This window comes from Galleria mellonella, unplaced genomic scaffold (assembly GCF_026898425.1).
Source record: "Galleria mellonella isolate WM207_F2 unplaced genomic scaffold, CSIRO_AGI_GalMel_v1 utg312, whole genome shotgun sequence".
In the NCBI taxonomy this organism is placed as follows: Eukaryota; Metazoa; Arthropoda; class Insecta; order Lepidoptera; family Pyralidae; genus Galleria; species Galleria mellonella.
The window spans coordinates 317,750-330,506 of NW_026442074.1; the positions used below are offsets into that span (position 1 = coordinate 317,750).

The 12,757-nt window shown below is 37.2% G+C and overlaps 2 protein-coding genes across 2 annotated transcripts in view; one reads left to right on the forward strand and one right to left on the reverse strand.

Annotated features, from left to right (window-relative positions):
- LOC113516340 (TWiK family of potassium channels protein 7-like) overlaps positions 1-12,757 on the reverse strand; it is a 127,303-nt gene that overhangs the window by 99,019 nt on the left and 15,527 nt on the right. The window lies entirely within an intron of this gene.
- LOC128200916 (uncharacterized protein K02A2.6-like) lies at positions 142-2,043 on the forward strand. Its single transcript, XM_052895849.1, has one exon. The coding sequence runs from the start codon at positions 142-144 to the stop codon at positions 2,041-2,043; it is 1,902 nt and encodes a 633-aa protein (XP_052751809.1).

The following is a 12,757-nucleotide window of genomic DNA, read 5'->3' on the forward strand; positions in this document are numbered from 1 at the left end:
CTGAATTATTTAAAGAAGGATGGGGAGTACAAGGGCCCTAAAGTATCGTTACACTTACGGAAAGACGCCACGCCGCGTTTCTTAAAGGCTCGCGCGGTACCATACCCACTCAAACAGAAAGTGATTGAAGAACTGAATAAGATGGTAATAGAGGGCGTGCTAACACCTATTCGATATTCGAAGTGGGCAACACCATTGACACCAGTGATGAAAGATGACGGGACAATACGGATGTGTGGCGATTATCGTGTGACAGTAAACACCGCGATAGATACAGACACGTACCCCCTTCCAACAGCAAATGAAGCGTTTGTAAGGTTGAGTGGGGGTAGAATATTCAGTAAATTAGATTTAAAGCAAGCGTATACACAGCTAAAAGTTGATGATGCGACTGCAATGCTGTTAACACTCAACACTCCAATTGGTTTAATGAGAATGAACCGTTTACCGTTCGGTGTCAATGCGGCGCCAGCTGTTTTTCAACGCCTGATGTCAACGGCGCTTGCAGGTATGGAGGGCGTCGCCTGTTTATTGGACGATGTGGCGGTAACGGGATCCACCATTGAAGAACACAATCACAGACTTAGAGAAGTGCTAAGTAAATTGCAAGAAATGGGATTTCGATTGAATGAAAAAAAGTGTGTTTTTGCGGCGAACAGCATTACGTTCTTAGGCCACATGATTGATGCGGAAGGCCTCCAACCTACGAAGGTAAAGGAAATTCAAGAAAAACCGGCTCCAACTAACAAAGAGACGTTGCGAGCCTTTTTGGGCTTATACAATTTCTATGAGAAATTTTTACCTGATAAGAGCACTATATTAGAGCCATTATATAGACTATTAGAATCAAAGAGACCCTGGAGCTGGGGAGAGAAAGAACAGAAAGCTTTCAATGAGGCAAAACGTTTATTGTCATCGGATCTCACATTGGTGGGATATGATTTACAAAAAGAATTGCTTCTCATCTGTGATTCTTCAGAATATGGAGTAGGAGCGATTATTGCCCATGTGATGAAAGACGGATCTGAAAGACCTGTAATGATGGCCTCGCGCACATTGCAAGCTCATGAGAGACGATACGGGCAAATTGATAAGGAGGCACTAGCAATTATATTTGGATTGACCAAATTTCACGAATTTTTAGCAGGTCGTAAATTTTGTATAGTTACAGATCACAAGCCACTGGTAGGGTTATTCAATCCTGCAAAGCCTATACCTGAACAGATTTCGCCTAGAATGTTACGTTGGTCACTTAAACTCGCTTGCTATGACTATAAACTAAAGTACAGACCTGGGAAACTAATTGGCAACGCGGATGCTTTAAGCAGATGGACCGCTACGGATACATCCAGTGTAAAGAAGGAAGTGTCTGGTGATCTGCTTCTGTTAGAAGAGCAGTTGAGCGGGTGGCAGCTAAATGCTGGCAAAATTGCTGAAGAAACTAAAAAGGATATGGTGCTGCAAAAAGTAATGTTCCATGTTTTACACGGCTGGCCACGCAAGAATACAGATTCAAGTTTACAAGCTTATTGGTCAAGAAGAGAAGCTCTTTCACATAATAATGACTGTTTATTGTGGTGTAACAGAGTAATAATACCGGCATCCTTGCAGGAAAAGGTTTTGAAGTTGTTACATGCTCCACACGCGGGCATGGTCCAGACGAAAGCGTATGCAAGAGGCTATGTATGGTGGGTAGACATGGATCGTCAAATTGAGAATATTGTAGCCGCCTGCCAACAGTGCCAATTAGTAAGAAATAAACCACCAAAGGACCCTCAATCTTGGATTGTTTCAGAGAAACCCTGGAGTCGTGTACATGTGGACTTTGCTGGACCCTTCCAGGGGAAAACATTTTTAGTTCTAGTAGATAGCTATAGCAAATGGTTTGAAGCCGAAATAGTACCAACGATGAATAGCGGGACAGTGATAACGGTGCTAAGGAAAATTTTTACTTCACAAGGACTGCCTGACGTACTAGTTTCAGATAATGGACGCGCATTTACCTCGGAAGAATTCAATAATTTCTTAAAAGAATGGAATTAAACATTTGTATTCCCCACCTTACCACCCAGAAACGAATGGGCAGATAGAACGTGCAATTCAAACATTTAAAAATAAAATGAAGAAACTTGAAAGCCAGAATATACAATGGCAACAAAAATTGTGTAAAGTTTTATATTATTTAAGGACAGTTCCTAATAGTTCCACTAACAAAACACCAGCGGAACTACTCAATGGGCGGAGATATAGAACGGCAGTGTCAGTCTTACACCCTGATTCGATGCCTAGCCGTACTGACCAGCAACGTGAAGTGGCGGCACAGCACCGGCCCACCCGTACCTTTGCAGTGAATCAACCAGTACTGATACACATGTACGGGCCAGGAGAAAAGTGGCGCAGAGCCACTGTGGAAACAATAGAGGGGCCAACGACTTACAGGGTGAAAACGGAAGATGGAGAGTTACATCGCCGCCATACTGACCAAATCTTGGCCAGACCATCAGACATGACATGTCGCCCATCTGAGTTAGACAGTCAACTCATGAAGGATTCAGATTCAGAATTGACACCGGATTCCCCCATATTGATTCCACCGCCTGATTTATGGCCAGATATTATAGGAATACCTAATTAGCATTTCATTATTGTGATTGTCAATTTTAAAATATTATTATGTATCTATTGATTTGTAAGATAGAATCATTGCTTTGTAAACCAATCAATATGAGAGAAAGGTATGTTATGTATTTATTAGAGATGTCTAATGACAGTTGATATTTGGCGTAATGAGGGTAAAAGATAAATAAATCAGTTTTGCTTATAATCTCAACTTGGATGTATTCTTTAATTATTATTATTTAATATTTTAATATAAATTAATAAATAAGAAATACAATTAGAAATAGGGTAGTCAGAGGTCACTTTCGATCACTTTCACTACATACCTATTTTTTTAATGAATGATAATGGTATGGTAATCCCAGTTGCGCTATCGGTAGACATTGGCGGGGCATCAGTGAGGGATGCTAAGAGAAAATGAAAGAGCAAGTCATTAGCCCATCGTGATGAATAAAACTGGAATTCAACCTATGATTTCCAAGGGGGAACACGTGGTCAATCTGACAGGGTATATTACTAGCTGTGGGACTAGTAGCCCGCATTACTAACAATTCCTTTTTGTCTAGCTTCTCTGTTTAAAAATTGTCACAATATTGTACACCGCTCTACCCGCTGACATTGATGCTCCTTTCCACTTTGAGTGTTGCTGGAGGAGAACTCTATTAGAGTTAAGCTCGCCTTTGTACATTTGATTACCTCTGTCATATTCTTATATATAACTAGTGTGTACAATAAAGAATTAAAATAAAAAAAAACCTTCCCCGTCCCACTACATACCTATTTTTTTTATAATGGATGATAATGGAATGGTAACCCCACCCGCGCTATCGGTATACACCGGCGGGGCACCAGTGAAAGTAGATAGGTTAGCATGAAGTAGGTCAGTTAGCCGATCGTGACGAATTCAACAAGAATTGTTCACGATGGTTTCCAGGGGGAACCACGTGGTGGTCGACCTAATAAGGCATATTGCTAGCAATGGGACTGTCAAACTCCATTGCTAACAATTCCTTTCCCCCTGCTACGTACCTATTAGGTATGCCAATTTTTTCATACATCAACTTAGATTGTATTTTGTGATTTCTCTAGAAAGAATCTATTTTACTAAAAATACATTTTCCCTGTCTCTTATGTTATAACTAACATAAAATATGATAAAATAACACGTGAAAACAATAAGCTCCATAATAAGGAGCAGATGTAACATTCACACAAACGTGAGAGATTTTTCTCTTATTATATTATGCCTAATAAAACATGGCGTACTTTGATAAAATCCCTTTTTCAATAATAACGGTATTATAGCCATGTTATATCCATAATTACCTAATTAAATTTTGAATATTGTTTCTTTATAATAATTGGATGTAATCCTCACAATGATTACGTGATTTTAATATATTTTCAATTCTAAAAATTATAAAAATCACATAATCATTGTGGGGATTATATCCAATTATATTTTTAATATATTTTCAATTGATGATAATATTATCATAAAATTAAATTTATGAAATGAGTGATCTAAAATGAAATCAGGAAAATATTTGTTTATTAATATTTATGGAGAAACAGAAGATGTTTATTTCTGAGCCCAGTTATTGGAAGGTATTTCAAAACATGGATACAAAATATGAGAATCATTAGACATGAAAATTTAATAAAATTCATTTATTTAGTAGTTTTTATGTTACTACTTGTGTTATGACTGGGATGGACTTTTATTATTATTATATATGTATATATATAATATTATAAAGAAGAAAAAATTGACTGTTTGTTTGTTTGTAATAGATAAAATTAAAAACTGCTCAGCTGAGATTAAAAATTCATTCACCAGTAAAATGCTACATTATCAGTGACTTACGTAGACTCTAATTAACTATTACAAGTTTGATTTTTTTTCACTTAGTAATTTATGTTTACAACTTTAAAGTACACGCTACGTAAATGTACAAACGGACATTAAAACCTCTTATAAGATGTTATAACCGAATTTAATGTAAATTTGTAAATGTGTATATAATCTCATATCTATCAAGTACCAGTAAACAACTAATGCACCTATATTCGCTCATTTTTTCTAAAAAAATTTCAATATTTTATTCTCTGCCGCCATCTCCGTTCAATAGATAGATATAATGTCATGTCTTTGTTTTCGTGAAAATGAGGAAACGTCAAAAAAATACAAGGTGCATTCTTGTAAGGAAGACAAATTTGAATTTAATGATCGCCTCAAAATAATGGACTCGTTTTGTGTTTGTGCTGATGAACGATTCATATTGCGCCACGTAAAATAAAACATCCACTTGAATCATGGTGATTTAGACTGATAAACTACGGAATATTTGATAGACTTTTTTTTATACCACTGAGGTGGCAAACAAGCATATGGTCCACCTGATGGTAAGCGGTTACCGTAGCCTATGAACGCCTGCAATACCAGAGGTATTACGTGCGCGTTGCCGACCCTGAAGAAACATCTTTACCCCCCTTTCAATGAACCCCATGCTTTAATCTCTTGGGAAAACTTCGACAGGGAGCTCATTCGTAGATTAAAAAAAATGTAATGACTTTTCAAAAGTGCTTCAATGTAAGTTTATTTGAATAAATGATTTCTATTCTATTCTATTCTATTCCATAACCTGAGTATTCGTGGGAGAAATCATAAAGTACAAAGAACACGTAAAGTTTAAAAATATTTGAATTAAGAATTGTCTTTTTTTTTTAATAGGTTTTTTATCATAAGAAATAGCTGATAATAGAATATTTTCTGTCAAAAAAAAAAAATAACGGTAGCTACAATCATAATTAAGTTAATAAATAATAAATATACAGAATAAATTCTTCTATTATTATAAATGTGAAAGTTGTGAGGATGGATCATCGTCATCATATCAGCCTTTATCTGTCCACTGCTGAACGTAAGCCTCCCCCTTGGAGGGTATTACCAGTAATTGCCACGCTTGGCAGGCGGATTGGCAACCGCAGTTAGGCATTGGAGATGTTTTAAGAAGGATGCTGCTGCTCAACCCTCGCCCTTCCTTAGTCACTTCTTACGACACCCACAAGAAAAGAACGGGTAGCTTTTTTTTTATACAACTTAGAATGGCAAACAAGCTGACGGCCCACCTGATGGAAAGTGGTAACCGTCGTCTATAGACATGAGCGGTACCTTGGACATAACAGAGTACACTGTTTCGCTCATGATACTCCCCATGCGTTGCCATTTCTGAGGACTCAGGTGTTATTCCTCTGTACCCAGTAAATTCACGCCAAATCCCACCCTTCAAACCGAAACACAGCCATGCAAACAACTGCTTTACGGTTGAAACACGAATGGGACAGAGGTACCCAAGCAATCGACTTTCGTACAAAGACTCCCTCTGGTAAGCCTATTCTATGCTGAGACGACACGATCATTGAGGGCAGTAAGAATGGACGGATATTTGTTATTCTTTCATACAAAAACTAATAGATTTTAATTAAATTTTACAGATAGGTTATATCCTAACTTAAAATATACAATACTTTATATAAAGATTCACGAGAGTAAAGCTGAAGGATACAGCTAGTTTATAGTTGGTACAGATTGACGAATTGGTAACCTCTTCCTCTCAGGAGTTTCACTTGAAAAACACCTTATTATTTTCCATCAGTCTGTCTGAGATTCTTTGAACAAATTACTATAACCCTGTACCTTTTAACTCCCATTTTATAATGGTTTACATTACATTGATTGACCCTTTTCATTTATCGTAATAAACGTTGCAATATAACCTTTCCTTCGCAATAAATCTGGAGTATGAACGTAAAAGCCAAGATAAACATTACGTGTTTGAATTCGTAACATTTCATATTTAAATTCATATTAGGTGAAAAGATTTTTTTCATTCATAGCAAAGAAACATCAAAGCTGTGTTGCTGAAGATGATTTTGTTATGTAAACATTTATTTCGTGTTATAAGATGATAGGCAAACACAGGTCTTTTTTGTAATGGGTGAAAATGGATTAGTAACCCCGCCCGCGCTATTGGTATACACCGACGAGGCACCAGTGAAAGATGATAGGTGAAAATGAATGTAAAAAATGAATGTGTGTGAAAAATAGTAGTAAGAGTATCAACCGTTTACTGTCCATTGCTGAACATAGCCTGCCCCATAAGGGGGATTTTGCCAGCAGTTGCCATGCTTGGCAGCCGGGTTGGCCAACGCAATTTGATTTTTGGTTATTTTTAAAAGGGATGCTGCTGCCTATCCCCCGACTAATGAAAAAATTAACTAATGGAATGATAACCCCGCTTGCGCGGGGGAAAAGGGTTTGTTAGTAATGGAGACTGAGAATCCCATTGCTAACAATATAGCCAACCAGGTCGACCTCCTCGCGGTTCGCCCTGGAAACTATCATGGTTAATTCCCGATGAATTCATCATGATGGGCTAACTGGCCTGTTTTCATTCTCATCTATCACCCTTCACTGGTGCTCCGCCAGCGTATCCCGTTAGCGCAGACGGAGGGACCATACCATTTTCACCCATAAAAAAAAAATAAACCCCGCTTGCGCTAACGGTATACGTTGACGGGACATCAGTGAGGAATGATAGGTGAGAATAAAAAGTCGGTTAGCTCATCGTGATGAATACACCTGGAATTCAGCTGTTTAGCCACGTAGTCCTGGAAATGATGGTTGGTGATGTTGCTAGCAATGGAACTGGTAGTTCGCATTACTAACAATCCCTTCCCCCAAAATTCTGTATTAGAGTTCGTAATACAAGTACATTTTTCACAACCTTTAACATAATTGTTTGTCAAAATGAACTATTAAAAAAAAAACCAGTTACTGAGGATGATATTAGATATCTAAAGATAATCCGTGCATTCAAATCTGTTCAGGTGTTAAAAGGTTTTTTTTTATGCAACTACAAATGGCAAACAAGCTGACGACCCACCTGATGGAAAGTGGTAAACGTTGCCTATAGACATACATGAGCAGTACCATGGACATAACAGAGTATACTGTTTTGCCCATATCCCTCATGTGTTTACATTTCTGAGGACACAGGTTTTATCCCTCTGTATCTCGTAAATTTACTGCCCTATCCCACCCTTCGAACCGAAACACAGTCATGTAAAGACAACTACTTCATGGTAGAAACACGAATGGGACAGAGGTGCCAAACGACTTTTTTACAAAGGCTCCCTCCGGCAATAGTAAAGTTACAGTGAAATAAACAAACTTACATACATACATACACGAAATCTGAAATAGTTATTTATTTACACATTATTGCACCATTTATAAAATAGTAAATACATTTAACTGTAATAAGTAATGATACAAAAGGCGGCGTTATCGCTAAGCAATGTCTTACACAGACAACCTTTGGGTAGAAGACATTGAGAAAAGAAAGAAAAACAAAGGGTAGGTGGCGCACTATTATATTTAAACAAATATATACAAATATATATACATATACACTAATAATAATATAAAATAATGACACTCCTCTATTGGGCAGTCGTGTAAAAATATTTTGCAACAAACAAACCAACTATACAAACAATTCAATTGTATAACGTAATTTAGCGTTTAATATGAACGTGACAATGATTATACTATTCAGTGCTCCGCAACCAATTCATTAGATGAATAAATTAATTACAATTAATCAAGGATGATGTAATGACATATTCACAGTGTGACAGACACGTTAACTAAAACGCGAATAGTAGAATAGAATAGAATAAATACTTATTGTGTGCTGTACATTACAATTTTTCGTAAGATGTACCAGAGTTTGTACAAAAGTCGATTGCTTGGGTACCTCTGTCCCATTCGTGTTTCAACCGTTAAGCAGCTGTGTTTGCATGGCTGTGTTTCGGTTTGAAGGGTGGGATATGGCGTGAATTTACTGTTGTATTGTATGCCAGATGTATGGGTAGGCTGTGTTTTCCTTTAAGACGTTAATAACTTTTATCTTTTTTTTTATACAACTTAGAATGGCAAACAAGCTAACGGCCCACCTGATGGAAAGTGGTAACCGCCGCCTATAGACATGAGCAGTACCATGGACATAACAGAGTATACTGTTTCGCCCATGATACCCCCCATGCGTTGCCATTCCCGAGGACTCAGGTGTTATTCCTCTGTACCCTGTAAATTCACGTCATATCCCACCCTTCAAACCGAAACACAGCTGCTTCACGGTAGAAACACATATCCTGTAAATAGTTAACAAGTTATAGAAATACATTTTTGTATTAAGAAATTATTTTTGCACAAACATACGGACAATAAATCTCTATTGTATTATCATATATATACATGGCTAGCTAGATAGGTTCACCCTAATATAATACCGTTACATACATAATACATCTCTCATTTCTATTCAAAGTAACTCAACCATTTTCTTTGTACAATACCCAAAGGACCACACAAATGTAACACCTTAGTTATTCATAAATTCTAGAAGCATCGAACTGAATACCATGTAACGGGTATACCGTACCCTATTTTGTGTCAGTGGGTACCCCTAATACCCCAAAAACAGATATACATAAGCATAGATGTCGCATCTACCGCAATATAAATATAATGACTGAGTACTTCTCGTATTATAATTTTTTCATGGAATTTAGAATAGCAAACGAGCTGACAGCCCGCCTGGTGGAATATGGTAACTGTCGCCTCAAGATATAAATACATATACATGGGAAACCTCTGTATTTTAGTAAAATTAATATCAGGGATTTTAAAAGAGCAATGGAAGCCAAAACAATATTTTTTTAAAATTTTGTTTATCTGTCTGTATATACCAGAGGGAGACTTTGTATAAAAGTCGATTGCTTGGGTACCTCTGTCCCATTCGTGTTTCTACCGTGAAGCGTGAAGAGTTGTGTTTGCATGCCTGTGTTTCGGTTTCAAGGGTGGGATATGGCAGTGAATTTACAGGGTACAAAGGGATAACATCTGAGTCCTCAGGAATGGCAAAGTAATGGTATCGTGTGCGAAACAGTATACTCTGTTATGTCCATAATAATGCTCATGTCTATAGGCTACGGTTACCACTTTCTATCAAGTGGGCCGTCAGCTTGTTTGCCATTCTAAGTTGTATAAAAAAAAATAAAAAAATATATATTCTGGAATTATGCCAAAACTACTGCATCAAATCGGATGCGATTTCCACTAACGCTTTCCTGAAGGTCTAACTTAAAAACTGGTGTGTTTTGTCTTAATACGCCAGGTAGGAGTGGTCTCTCTTCGATTTGTTAAATTCAAAACTAGCATATAAAGTAGCGGGCAAAAAGCTAGCTAGTTCGCTGTGTCATGTCTGCATAGAATGAGCCGCATATTCCTTTCTTAAGAGGTGTATTCTAAGAGGTGACTAAGAGATCTTAATGATCGAGAGATGGGCAGCAGCGCCCTCTGAAAATATCAACAAAACCTAACTGCGGTTACTAACCTGCCTACCAAGCGTATCAACTACTGGCAACATCTCCTAACAGGGTGAAGTTGGGGGGAGAAGGGATTGTTAGTTATGGGGAGTAGTAGCCCCATTGCTAGCTATACACTATATCAGGTTGACCTCTTCGTTATGGTGGGCTAACCTGCTTCATCCTCACCTATCACTTCACTATCCTTCACTGGTGCCCCGCCTGTGTATACCGATAGCGCGGGTGGGGTTACCATTCCATTATCACCCATTAAAAATAGGGGGAGGCCTATGTGGACAGTGGACAGTGAACGATTGATATGGGATGGTAAAAAATTAATAATTAACCTTTGAAAAACCATAAGGTCAATCAGGTGTTATATAAAAATAAAATTTTGGAATAGTACAAACGTTTTTTAATGATTATACTTGCCGCTTTGTTACCTCAAAACTTGTGTCGAAATAAATGAATGAATGAATGAATGAGTATACTTTATTTGCATTATACAATATAGGAAATAAGCAAGATAATTTACAAACACAACGATACAATTGTAGAAGTATAGTAAGGCGGTCTTATTGCTGAGAGCCATCTTTTCAAGACAACCTTAAGGTAATGGACTAATTCTTGTACTAAATGTTATATGACACCAATTGAAACCCAATTTCTGAACGAACTAGATATTGCGACATCTATTTGAACATACATCTGTGTACACAATACACAGAGCCCAGTATGATAGTTCAATTAAATCAAATTAGTTTTGCGTCATGCCTCCGCCATGATAGATGGCGCACGCTGTATTAATTCCGGTGATTTACGACACTGCGCTGAAGGCGAATTAATGTGATTATTTAAACAGACAGACGGACATTGTGGCTGATGTCCGGGGAATATTAAACGGTATTCATTTGTCGCTATTAAGTTATTAATTTACATTGGAAAATTTCGTAGTACCTTTCAGTTTATTCTATCAATTTTTTTTTTACTTTTTTTATACAACTTAGAATGGCAAACAAGCTGACTGCCCACCTGATGGAAAGTGGTAACCGTCGCCCTAGTTGTATATAAAGTTATAAGTTGTATTTAAAAAAAAAATGTCTTATAATTTCTGCATCTTTTTAATGCGTACACACTCATTTTATTTATTAAACAATACGTCAAGATACATTTTATACGTAAGTATATAGAACACTGATAAAAAAGACGAGTCAGCTAATTTGGCAATTAGCTGACAAAAAGTTGGCCCGTTTTTGAGGCTCGAGGCTCTATCTATATAATGTAAGCATAGCATCTTATTATACCTTATTTTAGCAATACATTTAATTCATTAATCCTTCATTCTCTGATAATTCTAAAATGAAGTTTAAATTTTTAAATGCTCCAAGTAAAATACGCAATTTAATGGAAAAAACATATTAAAAGCACCAGCAATTAAAATACCACTATAAATCTATGGGATTAGCTAATTGCGTTAATCTAAACTACCCTCGGTTATTTCACAACAACAAATAGGTGTCGTTTCAAAGGCAACAGTCGACATGACAGGCGTTATACCTACACACGAACAATACATTTAATGCGCGGTAGGCACAGTATATTATTAAAGGTGTCAGCATACTCCCACGTTCCAAATAAATACGTGACGTTGGCATATTGTATTTCAAGCTATGGTATGTACATGTTGCAGATAAAACTCTCAACCAGTCAAAAGTATTATTGACTAGCTAAATAAGTCAAAAGTACTTTTAACTGAACAGGTAGGTCAAAAGTGGTTTTGACTGAAAATTATATAGTTATTAGTACTTTTCACTGCGAATTTTTTTTTATACTACTTAGAATGGCAAACAAACTGACGGCCCACCTGATGGAAAGTGGTAACCATCGCCTATAGACATGAGCAGTACCATAGACATAACAGAGTATAGTGTCTCGCCCATGATACCCCCTATGCGTTGCCATTCCTGAGGACTTAGGTGTTATTGCTCTGTACCCAGTAAATTCACGCCATATCCCACCCTTCAAACCGAAACACAGCCATGCAAACACAGCTGCTTCACGGTTGAAACACGAATGAGACAGAGGTACTCAAGCAATCGACTTTTGTACAAACTTTGCGGTTAGGTTAGGTTAGGTACTTTTAACTGTTTAGTCGAAAGTATTATTGACTAAAGCATATGGTCAAAAGTACTTTTGACTGGTTAAGAGTTTTGACTGTAACATACATACAGCATACAGTTGGTACTTGTTTATTCAACACTAGTTTTTTGGGAGGAAAGAGATTGTTAGTAATGGAGACTGAGAATCCCATTGCTAGCAATATATCCAACCAGGTCGACCTCCTCGCGGTTCCCCCTGGAAACTATCATGGTTAATCCCTGATGAATTCATCATGATGGGCTAACTGACCTGTTTTCATTCTCATCTATCACCCTTCACTGGTGCTCCGTCAGCGTATCTCGTTAGCGCAGGCGGGGTTACCATTCCATTTTCACCCATAAAAAAAAAACACTAACTTTTTCCCGCTACTTCTTACACGCGGATTCCAAAAATAGGAAATAAAATTGAATAATAGAATAAAATTATTTGTATTACATACCAGTTATATCCCGCGGCTTCACCTGCGTGTACCATTGTGATTTGTAAATCAATATTGGATACGTACTGTTACATCCCAAAAATGTAACCAAAAATGCTCAGG